The 18,831-nt window shown below is 43.9% G+C and overlaps 1 protein-coding gene across 1 annotated transcript; it reads right to left on the bottom strand.

Moving 5' to 3' along the window:
• Positions 1-2,159: 2,159 nt before the first annotated feature.
• Cuzd1 (CUB and zona pellucida like domains 1) lies at positions 2,160-15,526 on the bottom strand. The gene is made up of 9 exons (XM_021169030.1): positions 15,230-15,526; positions 13,294-13,444; positions 11,235-11,449; positions 9,910-10,060; positions 9,370-9,587; positions 8,037-8,209; positions 4,935-5,326; positions 3,209-3,477; positions 2,160-2,519 (listed from the first exon to the last, which is right to left on the bottom strand). The coding sequence occupies exons 1-9, from the start codon at positions 15,408-15,410 to the stop codon at positions 2,347-2,349; spliced, it is 1,923 nt and encodes a 640-aa protein (XP_021024689.1). The 5' UTR covers positions 15,411-15,526; the 3' UTR covers positions 2,160-2,346.
• Positions 15,527-18,831: the final 3,305 nt, after the last annotated feature.

Here is an 18,831-nt window from a genome sequence, read left to right on the forward strand (position 1 = left end):
TATTTGGGTGCTGATAGGTAGGTGGGTCTCTTTATGTTCTTCTGGAAGTGAGGACTCATTTCCAGACCTTGCCAGTAATCTTGTAAAAAAATAAAGTATTTTCCAGGAAGCCACACTGTTTGTTTTCTTTAAGTTCTTTTAAGCAAAACAATCTTGGAGTACACAAGTCATTGCCAATGTAAGTCATTGACAACACAAGTCACTATGATATAAGACATTGATGATGTTTTTAAAAGTGTCATTCAGGCTGGGCATGTACTTCCAGCACTCATGAGGCAGAGGCAGACAGATCTCTATGAGTTCAAGGCCAGCCTGGTCTACAGAGTGAGATCTAGGGACAGCCAAGGCTACACAGAGACACCCTGTCTCAAAAAACCCGAAACCAAAAGAAAAAAAGTCTGATTCAATTGTTTTGAAGGGAACAAATCAGAGCCTAGCGGCTCTCAGCTTGCAAACGGGAGGGCTGAAACAACCCTAAGAACTTAGTGCCTTCTTCGTGAGCTGCACATATGTACATAGTCAAGTTCTCAAAACATCTGGGAAACCTGAAAATGACCCAAGAAAGCTGAAGAGCAAACAAGAACAGGTTGGGAACATTCTGTCCCTGAGGCAGGAGGACGGCTCTCACCTTCGCTCATTTCCAGAAAGGAGGAACAGCCTATGCTGTACTCGGCACCTTCAAAGTTATCACTGTTTTTGTTTGTTTGCTTGCTTGTTTGTTTGAGGCAGTGGTGCAGATGAGGGAGACGGTCCTCTTCCCCTCCCTCATCCCTCGAGACCTATGGCCGGCAGGAGAGCACGCCATGTCCCTCCCTGACTGCAACACTTGAGAGAACAGGCTGGCACCTTGGCTGGGCAACAGGGTCGAGCTGGCCCTGGTAGCAGGGTTGCAGGTGAGCCAGCCATGAGGGCGTGAGAGCAGGAAAGCAGGTGGGTTGAGCAGCTCAGAGACCTCTCAGGCCCAGACCCAGGACTTTGAATTGGCCCACCCTAACATTCACCCCATTGATGAACTGCTGGAGAGCATGGAGGGGCTGGTCCTACAGCTCTGAAACTACAGGAGCTCCATGACACAGGGCAACAACAGGCTATCTGAGAGGAATCCCAGTGAGGCTCCTGTACTGGTAGAGTAGCAGAAGCCAAAGGCTTAGTGCCAGACCAACGAGTCATTGCAATGAATATTTGAAGCCAACGTGTGGGCAAAAGGGTGGAACACACTGTGGGACACACTGTGTCACACTACAACAAACCAAGAGAAAAAAAAACAACCTTGTTTGTGGGAGATGTTGCAAGAGTGGGCAGTAGGTACACGAGGAGGAGATGAGTGGGATTGGAGCACATGATGTGAAACTCACAAAGAACTAGGAAAAATGTTTTTAAAAAATGTTTAAAGCCTTACAAACGGTAAATGTGGAGTTTCTGCTTTGATTTAGGGCTGGAAAATCAGCAATCCTGTGCGGACTGGGGTGGTGTCTTTTATATCTGTTGTATGTCAATGGATTTCCTGTAATATCTGGTGTGCGTGATGCACATTTATAGAAGAAAAACATAAGAAAATGAAAGACGCAAACGCCGTTGACCATCTGAGACCCCTGCTTAGATTTATTTGGAACATGAAGACATGTGTTGCTTAGGTGGCAAGATGGGGCTGTATTTATTTTTTCCTCTTCTTTTTGCTAAAATGGTTACCTTCGGTATTTGGCAGGTATAGAGTATTTGCCTTAGAGTCTTCAATAACGTCTGCTCATTCTCATGGGAAATAGGAGTGTTTTTCTCTCCTAATTCAGAAACTAGTCTGACATCTCGTCCTACTGTCAGATCCTTCTCACCAAAAGCTGCACAGGGGAGAGGGGCCCAGACTGCCGGTCAGTGGCAGCTTCAGTGGGCTGGGGCCCACGCCTTCATTTCACCTTCGCATTACTACTTTTATCTTTCAAAGGGTAGACTCTTTGCATTTATCCTTTAAATTTTAGAGATGCACACATTTTATTTAGCACCTAAAAAAGAAGCCGAGCTGGATGTGGGAACTCACACCTTTAGTCCCAGCACTGAGGATACAGAGGTAGGATCTCTCTGAATTCAAGACTGGCCTGGTCTACACATAGCAAGCTTCAGGCCAATCAGAGTTATAGAATAAAAAGACTCTGTCCAAAACAAAGTGACCAGACGTACTATTTATTCATTTCAGCTATTCCATAATGAAACACACTGTCGCTGTGATTTGAACATGATGGTCCACATGTTGCTTTTTAGGCCTTCCTGGTTTATTCCGAACCCTTGTAGGCACAGGAAGCTGTTTCATCAGGCACCCAGGAGAAGACAAGAGGCCTTTCTTGGGGTCCACAGCTAGTAGACCTGCAGCTTCTGGTATCTGTGCTCCATCCACCGATTTAGGAAATGCTTCACTGTGGTTATAGCCACAATCACCACATTTAGAGCAAGAACCATGAAGGAAAACAGGTACAGACGACTGAGGGGCTGGTTTGAAATTTCTGCTTCATGTATTTGAGGCAGAAATCCTGGAATTGGAAATAGTTTTAAGTGTTAGCACTACAAAATTGTGTTAGTATTCATAATGTCAAGTTATATCCTATGAATCTTATGTGTAATTAATAATATTTACTTTTAACTCAGTATAGAAAGACAATTTTCAAACATCTAAATTAGTTATATTTAGGTTTTACCTTAGGCCATTTAACCTGGACTGTCTTCAAGTCTTTCCTATGCAGCCTCTCAGGTTTCAATATGCCCAGTAGTAGCATCCTATGTTAACATAATATTGTCTATTTTGAAAAGATAGCTTTTTTCCCAAATAGCCTCTGATGTGGGCACCAGTTGACTTTGTTCCTCATTTAGAAGTTTAAAATAGATTATTTCTAACTTAATTATCTGCTCAAACATCTATAACAAGGAATTGGGAAGCTAAAGAAAAGTTCTTTATAGAAATGGGGTGAATACACATACATTCTTAAATATATGTACAAATGGCTGTCCAAATGACATTGTAGTATCAGTATATAGCTATCCATATATATGCATATATGATACACATTATGTATATAATGGAAATATTGATCCCGAGCTCTTAGTCACTCGTTTGCTAGGAATTCTGTGTTAAATGTCTAAACTGTACATCTCAGGAACAAGACATTTGAGCCACGTTTTACTAGCCACGGCTGTTTTTAGATCATGAATAGTGTGCTCTTGCCTGAATCTCTACTTGCGCTTCGGTCCCTCTTCAGGCGAATCGGTCCTATAACAGAGTCAGTCTTCCATTTGTAGGAAGGAATATCTCGTTTCCTTCTCGGGACACAGCCTTGGTTGCAGCGAGACGTTTGGTCATTGTTATCACAGATCAAAATCTTACACTTGAGATACACAGAGTTCAAATGTTTCAGGAATTTAAAGGCATTAAACTGGAACCTTCCATGGTGCCCAAATAAGGGATACACCTTACAGGTCTCATCTCGACAACATCTGGAACAGAATTTGGGGATAAAATTTCTCACAGCAGCTTGTCCATATTTAAATGAGGCAATATAAGTATGTTCAATGTGTGGATCTAGGAACCTCTCTAGAAAGACACCAGAGGGTTAGAGGGATGTGAGTTTGAGCTATGGGGGTGGTTCGGAGAAACAGAACAGGGTTCCCACTCTGAAATTCCTGGTCCTGTGAGCTACCAGAATGCACGGAGACTCGAATGCCTCTCCCAATATGCCATATAGATGCCCAAGTACAACTGATTGCCCCATCAACGTTTAGAGGAAAAAGACCATGGTGTTTTTTTTTTTCTTAAAAACAAAACAAAACAACAACAACAACAAAAACCCTGCATGTTTTCTTGAGAAAATTATGTGCTAATGATGGCACTCAGTAAGGAGCTTTCCAACTTTTCAAGTCTTTGCTGAAAATAGCCAAAATATACAAAAACGGAAACACAAATAGGCCCTTCTAGACAACTTATAAGTGGTTTCTGCCCATTACTACCAAATATTTTATAGTCACATTTAAAATCCAAGGAATATGGAGAGTCTATCTAAATTTTTTAACATGAATTATCTGCAGCTAGTACATAGTAACAAATTTTAAATGATTAAGCTTAACAAAATTCCATACTAGAAACATGCTTTTATCTATCTCTATCTCTATCTCTTTTTCTATGTACACACGCACACACACACACACACACACACACACACACGCACGCACACACACACACATGTGAGTTCAGTCCCCTGCACTCACAGACAAGCACACAAGTCTAGAACGCTTGCAATCCCAGCATCAGGGAGGCAGACCCAGGACAACGTCTGATTTGTTTTCTGGCTGACAGCCTACCTGAACCCACAAACTCCAGGTTCAGTGAGAGACCCTGTCTTGAAAAACAATGAGAGAATGAGGGGATGGATCAGTGGTTAGAGCACCTGTCATGCACATTGAGGATCAGAGTTCAGAACCTACATGGAAGGATAAGTGTGGTGCTCCACATGTAATCTCAGCACTCAGAAGGTGGAGACAGGGAAAACCCCAAAGCAAGTGGCTAGCCAGAACAGCCTTCTGGCAAGTTCTACATTCAACTGAGACACAATGTCAATGAATAAGACGTAGAGTGAGACTCCCAGCATCAACCTCAGGCCTCCACAGATGCACACACCCATGCACATGAATCCTCACATGTGCCAATACACAAATGCACATGTGTACATGCACATACCACACACACACACACACACACACACACACACACATATATATACAAATAAGAAAAAAATAATTAAAAGATAAGTCAGAGAGTCTCTGAGGAAGACAACTGATGTTGGTCTTTAGCTTGACATGTGCATGTGTGCACATTCACCCGCTCACACATGACACATACACACATCAGGAAAAGGGAAAGGAAAAAGAAGTCTGCTGGGAAATACATGAGCACATACCCGTTGCTGATTAAGTCGTAGGTTGGAGATGCAAAGTCAGATGTAGGCGAGGCTCTGCAAGTATCCAGGAACACCACCAGGCTTGGGTCCAGGGTGTGCAAGGTGGCTTGGACAAAAAGAGTCTGGTTCAAGTCTACATAATATGGTGACTCCTGTACGAGGTTTTCAAAGGAGTCGGACTCATAGAGAGCCAGGCTGGTGTTGTATTTGCCCAGGACACTCTGATTCTGTATGATGTCGTCTTCAGTTATGTACATAATCTCCACGGTAGAGTTATACTCCATCTCACAGGTCACCACGATCTGGAGGAGCTTCTGTCGGGTGATCACAGCAGAAACCGGAGACTCGATGAAGGTGATCCTGTTGGTATAGCTGATCGCGTGGCCCTCTATCTGCAGAATGGGAAAGAATTCGAAGTCTTATATTTTAATCCATCAATACTACAGAGTACAGAGAAAGATAAGACTTGTTGGTAGCAACTTAGTTTCCTTTCGTCATGAAGTAACAGATTTCATGTCAAAGACTCTCAACCTAACATGTATTTTATGGCAGGGACTGACCTGCAGAAGGAAGAGAGTGAAAGACACAGCTTGTATTAGAAAGACTGAAAGATTGAATTGGGTAGAATTTTCTTTCAATTACATTAACATCATTGTGGACTGCAACTTTCTAGCTCCTTTAAGACTTTAAACTCATCCTATCAGGCCTGTTGGCACAGGCTCCTAGGCAGGCTGAGGCAGAAGGATCACATTCAGAGTTTACCTGAGCTACTGCTAGGTCGCCATGGCCTTAATAAGGACAGAATGACATGGTTCCTGCCCCCGGAGCAGGGCCAGCAGGCGTGGGCCTCCACAAATGCCAATGGCTGCTGTGGGCATAAGGCTTGTTTGTATAATAATGTACATATTTTACGTTCCTCCTTCCAGGAATGTCCTCCTTGTTAATGACTCCATGATAAACAGAGATAGCACAAGTCACAGAGGTTAAGGTGTGGCTAATGTCTTGGCAAAATGGTAAAAACACTGGGACCTTCAGGAACAGCCCTTAAGACTATAGAAAAGAACTCTAAACACATGAGTTCGAATATATATAATTTCTCAAAAGAATGAGGATGCAATATGAATGATATGAGGGGTTTCACAAATCTAAAGGAACAAAAGCTTTTGGGAGCCAACTTGTCAGAAAGATACAAAGTAGATAAAGAGATTTGGGGAGTGGTAATTGCAGGAGCTCCCACCCAGCTAAGTTTTTCAGACAGATTCCTGAGTTCAGGGTAGGCCTTGGACAAAGCAGGGTTAGACCCAGGTGTGGAGAAATGGTAATCTCACAGTGGGGTTCTACCTAGCTGGTTTGATGTTTAAGAGAGGCAGGCGGATCTCTGAATTGCTTTGCAATGTTAAAGGAGATGTGTGCTTGCTCTCCTAAGAATTAAGGGACTGGAGTCACAAGATGCTGATTCATAGGATAATCAAAATGGAACCTGGAGTAAATGACTGGGTTGATATGTAAAATGAAAGACTGAGTTTATGATCTGCAAGAGATGAGCTATTCATAGATTTTTTTTAGAGAGAGACGGAGACAGAGAGACAGACAGAGACAGAGACAGAGAGCACGCTCCTTGGAGAAGGAGCAGAAGCAGAACCGAGAGAGCTCTATCTGAAGACCTCCAGAGAGAGCAGAACATAGAGGAACCAATATGGAAAGCTGTCCCCAGCGGAACATAGGTCATCAGCTTGGACTCAGGATCTGACTTCGAGTACTTTATTTTGCTTCTCCCAGACACCCCTTGCAGAACCCCTCTCCAGGACAAGGCTGGTCCTTGGCAAGCTACAGAGTTCAAGGTCAGCTTGGACAACTCAGTGAGATCCTGTTTTGAAACATAAGGTAGGAAGAGGATTGAGAACACAGCTCCGAGGCAGAGGGCTTGCTTGCCCAGCGTGTGTGAGGCCCTGGAGTTGATAAATAGAAGACTGAACGCTACAACACGTTCCCTCTGTAAAGAGGCCTAAGTTGGTGTGTCTAGCCAGGCAGATCCCCAAATGTGCACAGATGGAAGCTAGGCCTTGGCACACCATAGACGTCTGTGAAATAATAAGGCCTGTGTGTTCATTTTTGGAAGAAATAAATAAACAAAAGAAAATATTTACTTTTTATCAACTCCTCTGGTCTAGCATCTATCCTCAGTCACAAAGTGATTTAAGTTTACGGTATGTATATTAAGGGGCCTAAGAGTGTTGACAGTTAGTGGTACTTCTAAATCATGCAGACCAAATCACAGACTTAAAACTCTTTGTGTGTGTGTGTGTGTGTGTGTGTGTGTGTGTGTGTGTGTGTGTGTGTGTTTTGAGACAGGGTTTCTCTGTATAGCCCTGGCTGTCCTGAAACTCTCACTCTGTAGACCAAGCTAGCCTCGAACTCAAAAATTTGCCTGCCTCTGCCTTCCAAGTGCTGGGATCAAAGGCATGCGCCACCACACCCAGCCTGACTTATAACTCTTTTTTTTTTTTAAAGATTTATTTATTTATTATATGTAAGTACACTGTAGCTATCTTCAGACACTCCAGAAGAGGGGGTCAGATCTTGTTACAGACGGTTGTGAGCCACCATGTGGTTGCTGGGATTTGAACTTGGGACCTTTGGAAGATCAGTCGGGTGCTCATACCCACTGAGCCATCTCACCAGCCCCGACTTATAACTCTTAATACCTAAAATACGATTTTACTGTCTGCCTTTTCAAGGATAATAAGATCTTAAACCCAACTCAATTTTACCAAATACGGAATGGTGATATTCTGCACAACTCTTCCCAGTAGGCTAAGAAACCCTAACCACCAAAGATGTTCCAAGTCTCTCTAGTGAGGCTTCAGAGCTCTCTGCCTTCTGTGAAAAGCCAGCCATCCTCCAGTTCCCCTGCAAATGAATAAGCAAGCATGCCTTCGTGTGTGAGTGAACGTGGACACCGCTATGTTCATGCCTTCCCAGTCCAACCATGTGTGTCCGCTGTGGTTTGTGAAAGACACAGCAAGTTTCGTACCTGTGTATCATCACCATGTGGCACATCTGCCAGCATTTGACAGAACCCAGCTGTGGGTTTCACAGTACCTTTTTGACTGTACCGCATTCGTGCAGAGGGATAGAGAACTCTATGACATTCGATACATTAGGCCTGCAAGTTGGGTCATTTAGCTGCAAATTGCTCTCACTGTAGTTGAGTGCCGGCAGGTATGATTTGCTTATGATGACTCTCATCTTGTCAGAAGCACAACTTAAAGATGCTATCAAGAAAAGGGGGAAAGAATGATCACATGTGGGCCAGCTAGGAACTTGGCATTTTTAAAACTTACATGTTCAGACTATTCCATAAAAAGTTTAACCTGCTGGGACTGGTGCCAGACACCTTTACTTCTAGCAGCTAAGGAAGTAAAGGTATGTGGATGTGTGTGAATTCTAGGTCTACATAGTGAGTTCCAGGATAGCCTGGACTACATAGTGTCAAAAAGAAAAGGACAATAACAGCAACAAACAAACAGCCTGAACCCTCTGCGCTGATAATACGGCTGTCAGTAAGAGAATTTTCTGCCCAAGCATGATAGCCTAAGTTAGAGCCACCAGCGCCCCCATTAAAGCCAAGTATGGCTGTGTATTTTCCTGTAACACAAGCACTGTTGGGAACTGAGACAGGAGGCTCACTAGGGTTGGCTGGCTGCCAGCCTACCTCCAGATTAAGACCCTGTCTCAGGGGAACAAGGCAGAAAGTGCAAGAGCAGGACACCCAATGTCCTCCTCTGGCCTCTACACACACACACACACACACACACACACACACACACACACACAGTACCACCACCACCACCACCACACACCACGAATGCACAACCACTCTCACACACAATAAATAAATAAATAAATAAATAAATGAATAAATAAATATCTGAACTCACAATACATTAAATGGTAGGTGGAAGATTGGCACAGCCTAGTAGTTGGTGAGCTTTTTACAGTGCCCACTGCTACCTTGTTTAGAACTATAATCTATTCATCTGATTTAGTTGCGTAATCTATATATCTGATTACAGCTACATAACTTTCCCCTCTTTTCCTTTCATCCCTAAGCCCCTCCCAAGTGCCCCCTTCTAATTCTTTTCATGTCCCCAAGTCTAAATTCATAGCCTCTTCTTACCCAATTATTATTGTTACATTTCTTTAAAACTATGTCATTACAGAAGACATTAAGCCAACCAGATAGAGTCATTCACTTCCTCCTGTAGTAAGCAAGGCACAGGGTGGCTCCTCAAGCTTCCGGGTTAGCTATATTCCCAAGTACATGACAGGATAGCAAACAAGGCTAGCCACAATCAGGCTAAGAATTAAGGAGAAGGCTCTATGTAAGTAATCATCAGAGTTCAAGATAGCTGAGGGTCCTAAAAAGACTTACTAGTGTTGACATCGTGGATGTAAATTGAAGTGTAGGAAGCAGAAAAGCCTTTGTAGGAATTGGCATAATCTGTAGATAGCACGACAGTCATGGCGTCAGAGGAAGATTCTAAGGTAGGTTTCCCGCGGCCGCAGAGCTGTTTGAGCAGGCCTGCTGTGGTGGAGGGGCCATCGTAGACTGCGATGAAATCAAACTTGCAGTTTTCATCCATCTCTAGTCTAAGAAAGACAGCCTCTGGTGTAAGACTTTTCAAACAGATCCAGTTCTGGTTTTTTTTTTTTTTGTTTTGTTTTGTTTTTTTATCATTCCTTCTAAAGTCATGAAGGATTTTTCCCCTTACAATGACATCTCAGATTTATGATGGCAGCCCTGGAACTTTGTCAGTCCCTTTGTGGCACCTCAGAACAATAGTCAACAGCACTGGTGTGTGTGTTTCTTTCTACAGTGCTTCTCTGAAAAGTACCTACATGTGGGACTTTTTTCTCCCCAGGTTGGTCCCCCAGTGGCTTGTGTGTCACTACAGTAGACCACAATACTTACAAGAGATCTGTAAACTTCAATTGTATCTTATAGCCTTTCTCCACTTGTATGTGCCAGACACAATATGCCAGCTCAGGGTGCGGCTTTGGATAATTGGGGCTGCTGAAGGATCCTTCCAATGCTCGCAGGTCACCACCGCAGTTTGGAATAACTAGAAAGATAATACAAAGATGATTGGATGTTTCTGTGATGTATGGAGTTTAACATGTCCTCCCTGAGTGTCACACCATCCCTGTCTCCTCTGTGAGTCACATTGGAGGTTTTCTTCTTCTCTTAGCATCAGACCTTTTGCCTTGGGGTACCTGAGAGCATAGTGCTGCCCTGATGTCAAATCATACAAAGTGACTGAACTGGCTACAGAGGCCCTCCACCACCTGGACTGAGCTCCTCAAAGTAGTCACACTCTTGGGGCAAGTGCTGGAGGCTCCTCACCCACCATCGCTGTCCAGGCTCACTGGTTATCACCAAAGGAGCTGTTGTTCTAAACTGTCCTTTCTTAACATGTCTGCTAGGACTTCAGTGTAGAGTCCTCTGCTATTCTCTCCTCAGGCTAGTATTCAAAGTTCAGCTCAGATGCAACCTTCCTCTATCCTTCCCTGCCATGATAGGTACTGTAGTAGGCAACATGACAAATAAATAGAGAAGCAAACGGAAGATCCCTATGTTGCTATAAAATAGTTTAGTTTGGTGGACTTGTAGGACCCATGTTAAGTAGGGTCTCCACGTCAGGTGTGAGGAGGTAGCCTGTGTCCAGCTCCAGAAGAGCTTGATGTCTCTACCTTGTTGGCTCTGTAGCACAAAGATATCAATGTCAAGATCAGATCTTCTACAAAACCAGAGTGAAGCTCTCCTTATGAACCTGCTGGCTCAAGCCCATGGCGTTCTCCCTAAGGTAAAACTGGAATTGGGGGCCAATGTCATAGAATTGTGCAGCACCTGACTGCCCTAAAACTGGCTCAGCCTCACCCACATTTGCTTGGTTGTCAGAAGAACTTGATGGGTACGAAAGCTCAAGAGCCTCAAACCACATCTAATGACTGTCGCAGAGGTCTCAAGGTTATCAAACAGACTGAACAAAGCCCTTTGGGCACAGACACAGTGCCTGCTAACCTGAAGCTGTGTGGTGAGCCAGGGGACTATATCAAGAGCTTCCCCAGAACCAAAGAATCAGATTTCAAACATGGCGACTGAACACATGACTCTTCTGTGCATGGCACAGAGAAGACTGTGAGGGAACAGACTCAAGAGCACAGTGTCCCCAGCAGGAGCTGGTGTAACCTGCGCTTGCAAAGGGCAGGGGAAAGAATGTGTCATGGACAACTTACTGGTAGCAGAGGAGAAAAAATAGTAAAAGATAAAGACACTCCTTGGGAACTTTTTCAAGCCAGTGACTATCTGAAATGTCATCGAATTGGATGATGATTCGAACACAGGCACGAAATCATTTCTGCTGCAGGCCTTCCCTAGCAGAGGCCCACTGGTGGAGCTTCCATCAAACACCTTAATGTTTTCAGTTTCACAACTGCTGCCTGGATCCAACCTGGGAATAGAACACACCTGTAGTTGGAGAAGAGCCACTAGCAAAGTGGCTTTTCAAAGGCATTGTTCCTTGTTTGCATTAGCACAAGAGTTTATTAAGTGAGGGCAATCTGGTTCATTTAAAACAGTCATGAGCTCCATCCCTCTTCAAGATCAATCAAACCACAATCTTAATGGGCTCAGGAAAGTGAACTAACTTGCAGCATTTTATACTTAGTAAATGAACAAAAACGGGCATAGAATTTGGGGCTGCATTCCTCCTCCTCCTCCTCCTCCTCCTCCTCCTCCCATCGCCCCTGTTCCCTGAGACTGCATGGTGACTGCTTAGTATAGATCTTTCTAATTTAGAATCCAGCCTCACTGATATTTGATATCTAAGCTTGCTGAAAAAACAACTCCTCCTCCATTGCCACCTCCCAGTGAAGCATCCCCCAGCTGCCTCTTCCTCCCCACCAAAGGCTCATTCTGGAGGGTGGTCCAATGTTCTGCACTGAACAGGGCAGCCCAGGATTTCTATTTTCTGTGCACACCATCAGGCTCTTTCCAACCACCCATAGAGGATCTATGTCTAAGACTGCTCTGAGAATCTTAACTCCCTTCTACCTCAAACACTTCCCTGATGTATCTATAGCTTTGGACCAGGAACTTACCATGCTTGGTCTGTTCTCCTCTTCTGTACAAGGTTTTGTATTTTGCCATCTTAGCGTGATGAATCTTCCATGGGTTTCATACACAAGAAGTTGCCCCAATAAATGACTTCTTTCTATTGAGTTTTGCTCTAAACACAATCCTGTTTCTCTCTCTCTCTCTCTCTCTCTCTCTCTCTCTATATATATATATATATATATATATATATAGGAAGAGAGAGATCAAAAAGGAAGGGGGTATAGGTTTCTAGTGTTCTAGAAAGTCAATGAGTTGCTGTCTTTGCATTTCACTGAAGGTCAGTCAATTCCAGCTTCTGTGATGTAGAGCCCTCTGGTTCTCCAAGTATGGTGGCAGGAATGGCAGGATCAGAGTGACTTGAGAATGTCTTTTATGCAGATTTCTCAGGCTCCACCTATCTTATGTAAATTAGATAGTATAGACCCCACCCCAGCCCAGCATGTGCACTTTGATGAGCCCTCTTGGTGAATCTGACAGCTATGGAGCAGAGCAAGAACATCTACTTATATAATAGGAGTTCTGGAGCAAGAATGCTGGGATTCCATTCCCTTGGACTAGTGGCCTGAGTCCAGAAAGTGGCTTCCTCTGAGCTTTCTTATCTACTGAATTAGGTTGTACCTTTTGCAGAGGGGTTTTGAGAAGTCAATTGGGGCAGATCTTATGAAGTCCCAAGGCCTTGTAGAACAGAGTCTCAGGTCTTAGCGTGGCATCATCAAGGCATACAGTACATGTATGCTGCTTCTAAAATAGCATTTCAAAAACTATCAAGGCTAGGTCGCATCCTCTGAGACTCTGATCTAACTGTTCAGGGTGCACCCTAGGAAACTTCCATTATGGCTCTAACAGAGACCAGAATTTGGAGCCAGAGTTTAAGATTTTAAGACCTACAGTCTAGCAGTAAATAGCTGGGTACCAACCTTGATCGATGTGTACACTCTTTGATGAACCTCCACAAGCTATCAAGCTCCTTGTGCCTGTAGCTCTAGCATTGGCCCCGTAGGCACCATATGAGCCAGATTTTTGCATTCCAGCCTTTGGTGATGACCAGTGGCCATCACCGTTATTGTCATCATCATGGAGATCACACCAGCCTCCGGAAGCAGCTGAGTTCCCTCTTCAGAGAGCTCATCTCCCAGCCCAACATGGCTCCTTCCTTGAGAAATTGTAGCCTCTACTTACTTGATGTAGGAGAAGATGATTCTGATGCTCCTGTTTTCAGGCCTCTCTATGGTCCAAGTGCAGTTCTCATTCTCACTGAGCTGTAGGACCAGGGCTTTATGGGTCTCTCCCAGATTGGCCCCTCCCAGACTGGCTGTGCATCTTGATTTGCCTGGTAGATACCATAGTTGGCACTAAGGAAAGAGCAGTCCCTGTCTCCCAGCAGGCACTAGGACTCAACCTCCCACAGGAAGGGGAAGTAGTTGCCCAACATATAACAAGCTCCACAATTTGTTGTGTGCTTTTATTTGATTATATTTTTCTCTCCCTTAGGGTGTTGATGTATTTTGCTTTCTAGGTTTTTAGGATTTTGTTGTTGTATTGGGCTTGGGGGTTGTTTTGAGAAAGAACTTAAAGTGGGGTGGATAGGGAGGAAACAAGGATCTGGGAGGACTTGGAGGAAGGGAAGAATATGATCAAAATACGTTTAAATTTAAAAATTGTTAGCTGGCAGTGGTGGCACACGCCTTTGATCCCAGTGGTTGGGAGGCAGAAGCAGGCAGACTTTTGTGAGCACAAGACCAGCCTGGTCTGCAGAGTGAGTTCCAGGACATCCCAGGAGTACACACTGAAACTCTGTCTCAAAAAAGTGTTTTATATAACAAAAAAATTATTGGACAAAAATGACGGGGCCGGTGAGGTGGATCAGTGGCTCAGTAAAGGCACTCATTGCCAAAGCTGACAACTCATATCCAGTTCACAGAACCCACAAGGTAGGAAAGAACCAACTTCTGGAAGTTATCCTCTGACCTTCACTCGAGTACTCTAAGATGTGAGTACATGCGTACTTGAGCACACACAATAAATCAATGTAAAAAATAAGTTAGAGACCAGAAACCAAATAAGAAATGAGGAAAGGAAGATAGGGAGGCATACATTTGTAACTGCAGCGTTCAGAAGGCTGAAGGAGGAGGCTCCCATGCAAAGAGGCCAGTCTGAGATTTGTAGAAAGATCCTGACTCCCTCTGCCTCTCCCTCTCCCTCTCTTCCTCCCACCCTCCAGGTGTGTCTGTCTGTCTGCCTCTCTCGTTGTCCAGAAAGGACAAGAATAGACACATTTTCCAAAAAAAAAAAAAAAGACTGATTAAAACCCTTCCGTACTTAGAAAGAAACCTTGGTATGTTCTCTTTCACCCATGGCTGATGAGTGAATGATCTATCTTTACCTAAGAATAACGAGCTCTACATTTGTCAGGAAAAAGGAAGCAAAGGTAACAGAAGAGATGGCAGAGTCCTACCCACCCAGGGGCAGCATCTTTGGTAAAACCTTCTGCAAATTTATCTGTCTTTTCCTTTCCTCCTCTCTTTTTGATTTAAAAGATGTTCTGTGCATAGTTCTAGACATAAATGGTATCATATTGTAAAACTTTAGGCATTTTCCCTCCTAACAGAGACCATTTCTTGTAGATGTAACATTTTAGAACTTAACAGATTATTTCTCTGTTATTGGTTTGCCCTTAAAAAAAAAACAAAACAGTACCTGAAACTTACATTTTTTTGATAAGAATCAGGCCAATATCTATTTGTGTAGGGATCATTTTCCTAAGATATGCATTAAAAGTGAAATTGTGTAGCCCAGGCTGGCCCTGAACACGTGATCCTCCTGCCTCTGCCTCCTTCAGCCAATCCTACCGGTGTGTGACACCACAACCGGCACATTTGAAATGTAAATAAAGAAAATATCTAATAAAAAAAAAAAGTGAAATTGTGTGTGCCTTTTTTTATTTCAATGACCGTGGCCATATGGGCCTTAATGAAATGACTATGAAGCCCAGAGAACACAAGGGTGAGTTCTCTGTATTGAGGGCCGTGGCATATACAAAAGCTTTCAAAGTATCGGGAGAAGCCTGGTAAAAGCCAGTCTTCTTTGTTTGAAGAATCTGGTTCAATTTTCTTACCTTCAGCCTCTGTAGAATTCAGCTGTGCCCCACAGGAGACAGCTAAAATAGCCCAGATGAACAGCCTTCCAGTGATCTCCATCTTCGCAGGGTGCCTCAGGGCCCTCACCCTCAGGCTTCTTATAATTCTCAGACTTTTGTAAGCTTCCTGGTATCTAGGGAAACGTGTCAGTTTGGCCATCCCAGGGGTGGTGCTGGTGAGAACTCCACAGCTGAGAAGCTGCAACCTGGCCAGCAGTTCCTGGCATTGGGCTCAGTCTTCCAGGTCACTCCTCGGAGGGCTATGAGCCAGCCAGCAGCTATGTAGCAGTTTCTCTGGCCTTGAAACTGCTCTGAATTTGAGCCTTGACCCTGTCTGTGCAGGTCATGAATGAAGGAGCAATGCTCCAGGATCCGAAGCTCAACGAGCCAGGGGATAGCAAACTCTTGGACCCAGCTGGGCCCTCAGATGCCTACAGGAGGCTGACCCAAGGGGTAGGGGAGGGACAAAGGATGTGGAAGAAAAGACAATGTAGATCAGATCTCCCTGCAACCCTGCAAGGATTCCTGACCCCTGTCCCTCTAAAGAGGCTAACATGGATGGATTAGAATCCCTCAGGCACTGAGCTTGTACCTCAGAGATAGAAGTCCTAGTGTCCAACATGAGACAAGGGAGAAGAGTGTGCATGTGAAAGGGACTGTCCACTCACTCACTCACTCACTCACTCACTCACTCACTCACTCATTCATTCATTCACTTATTTATTCATTCACTGAACAAGTTTTTATTGCTCAGTCTCCTAGGATGTGGGAATACAGAGCTGAGTGCAAGATACGGAGACTGTACTCTTATGGAACCTTTAGTCCAAGTGGGGGAAACGTAATGAAATAATCACAACTCATACAGGGGCAAGTGTGTTGAGTGTGCTACTGGGATATCAGATAAGAATGTGGCAGCCTTGGGTGGGAAAGAATGCAAATTAGGGCAAATGAAAGGCATCTCGAGAAGATGAAATGGAAGCAAAAACAAAAAGAGGGAGACAATCATGTATCCTACTTGAGGAATTTTGTTTAAAAGTATGTGTGTAAAGGCTCCTGGTGCAAGAACTTCTACACACTGACTACGCGTGAAGGAGAGGGAAGGGGGGAGGCAGGCAGAGGAAGGTTCAGGGGACAGTTGATGGAGACAGACCTGTGTGGCAGAGAAAAGCTCAGTCTTGTTCCAATCTCACGTGGAACTTTTCAGTGTATGGCCAGCTCTAGGCATAGTGGTTACAATGAGAATGGGCCCATAGGCTCATGTAATTGAATTCTTGGTCCCCAGATAGAAGAATTGTCTAGGAAGGATTAGGAGGTGTGGCCTTGTTGGAGGAAGTGTGACACTGAGGGTGGGCTTTCTGCCTCATGCTTGTGGATCAGATGTAAGCTCTCAGCTTCTGCTTCATAGCCCTGCCTGCCTGCCCGCCTGCCTACAGCCATGCTCCTCACCATAATGGTCACTGATTCACCCCCTGAAACTGTAAGCCCCAATCTTCTATAAGTTGCCATGGTCATGGTGTCATATCCTAGCAACAGAAAAGTAACGGAGACACTAGGAATCACACAGGAGCTCCTTGAAGATCAAGGTGAGAGGCAAGGTCACCTAGAATGGAGCCTTCTTTCCCTCTTTAGAAGGCACCCCTTTAGCTCCTTGGGTACTTTAGCTCCTTCATTAGGGGCCCTGTGTTCCATTCAACACATGACTGTGAGCATCCACTTCTGTATTTGCCAGGCACTGGCATAGCCTCACAAGAGATAGCTATATCAGGGTCCTGTCAGCAAAATCTTGCTGGCATATGCAATAGTGTCTGGGTTTGGTGGTTGTATATGGGATGGATCCCCAGGTGGGGCAGTCTCTGGATGGTCCTTTCTTCTCAGATCGGAACTTTGTCTCTGTAACTCCTTCCATGGGTATTTTGTTCCCCATTCTAAGAAGGAACAAAGTATCCACACTTTGTCTTCCTTCTTCTTGAGTTTCATGTGTCTTGCAAATTGTATCTTGGGTAGTCTAAGTTTCTGGGCTAATATCCACTTATGAGTGAGTGCATATCATGTGTATTCTTTTGTGATTGGGTTACCTCACTCAGGATGATATCCTCCAGATCCATCCATTTGCCCAAGAATTCCATAAATTCATTGTTTTTAATTGCTGAGTAGTACTCCATTGTGTAAATGTACCACATTTTCTGTATCCATTCCTCTGTTGAGGGGCATCTGGGTTCTTTCCAGCTTCTGGATATTATAAATAAGGCTGCTATGAACATAGTGGAACATGTGTCCTTATTACAAGTTGGAACATCTTCTGGGTATATGCCCAGTAGAGATATGGCTGGATCTTCTGGTAGTACTGTGTGCAATTTTCTGATTTCCAGAGTTGTTTTGCTTTTTTATACAATATTTGTCCTCAAATACAACTTTGGTAAATAAATAAATAAATAAATAAATAAGCAACATAGTCTGAGAAAGAGATCGAGGGCATTCCTAGAGAAGGAAATGGCTTTGATGTCCATAGCAATAAACTGTTCTGTCCGTGGCCATTTAAGCAGACAACCCAGGCATAACAGGACAAGGGGTTCTGGAGGTGGAGGCTGACTTAATTGTTCTGAGAAATCTTGCCAACTCATAATGATTAAGTTGTACCAGGAAACATTTGAAGCAAGAAATGTTTTTGAGAAGCCTGATAGTTAAGAAAACTGAAGATCCCCAAGGGAAGGGAACAGTGGGCCTGGGTCACCAAGGACTGGGATGTTCATTAAAAAATACAAGGGACAAGATAGAGGAAGACATAGCTGGGTCCACTGGATTAGTGAGCAAGGGTGAGAGCCCCCACGAGTGGAGATCTCTAATAATAGAAAGTTTGATCCAGAAATATTATTGGAGAGAACAGGAAGATATATGTATAATAAAAAAAGATAAAAGGTTGGGTAGAAGAGTTTGGACCCCATGAGGGGCCATTGGATTATTGAACTGACTTCCTGGGGAGACGGGGACCTACTGATCTGATCCCCTGGCATTGTCTGCCTAAGGGAACTAGGGTACAAGTTCTAAGAGACAGAAGTCAGGCTGCGAAGGATCTGTGGGGGAAGCTGCAAGAGGAATTAATATTGCATATGGAAAGGTTTGAAAAGCATTGCACAAATAGACATTTGGATGACTTGATAAAGAGATTCTGCCAATTTAGACAATTAAAAACTAACATTACCCTGACCTGTTTACCCTATTTCTGTTCTCAGGCTAATGCTGTAACCACACATTGATGCCCAGACGACTTGTGATTTGAAGACTTTGCTGAGAGCTAAAAGTTAATATATAACATGCTTTACCATACACCGAACTGTGACTTTGTATGTGCATTGTGCTTTCTGGTGACATAGTCACATGGGGTTTTTTTTTTTGGGGGGGGGGGAAATAACAGGCTTGAGGAAAATAATGAAAAGGCTTTTGATTATGTATTATTGTATAACAAGGACATGTGCAACCAATAAAAGACAGAGGTGAACCCAGAGAGGAAAAAGAGGAAAAACCTGAGAGAGAGAAAAATCTGAAGGAGGGAGGGAGAAAGGGAGGAGGAGGGGGGTAGGGAG

This window comes from Mus caroli, chromosome 7 (assembly GCF_900094665.2).
Source record: "Mus caroli chromosome 7, CAROLI_EIJ_v1.1, whole genome shotgun sequence".
Taxonomy (NCBI): Eukaryota; Metazoa; Chordata; class Mammalia; order Rodentia; family Muridae; genus Mus; species Mus caroli.

Coding starts and splice junctions, on each gene's coding strand:
- Cuzd1 (XM_021169030.1), bottom strand. CDS start 15,410: ATGGCCAAACTGACACGTTTCCCTAGATACCAGGAAGCTTACAAAAGT. Junction 11,450..13,293: donor ATCATCTTCTCCTACATCAA/GTAAGTAGAGGC, acceptor TTCTATTCCCAG/GTTGGATCCAGGCAGCAGTT. Junction 10,061..11,234: donor TTTTTTCTCCTCTGCTACCA/GTAAGTTGTCCA, acceptor TTATCTTTCTAG/TTATTCCAAACTGCGGTGGT.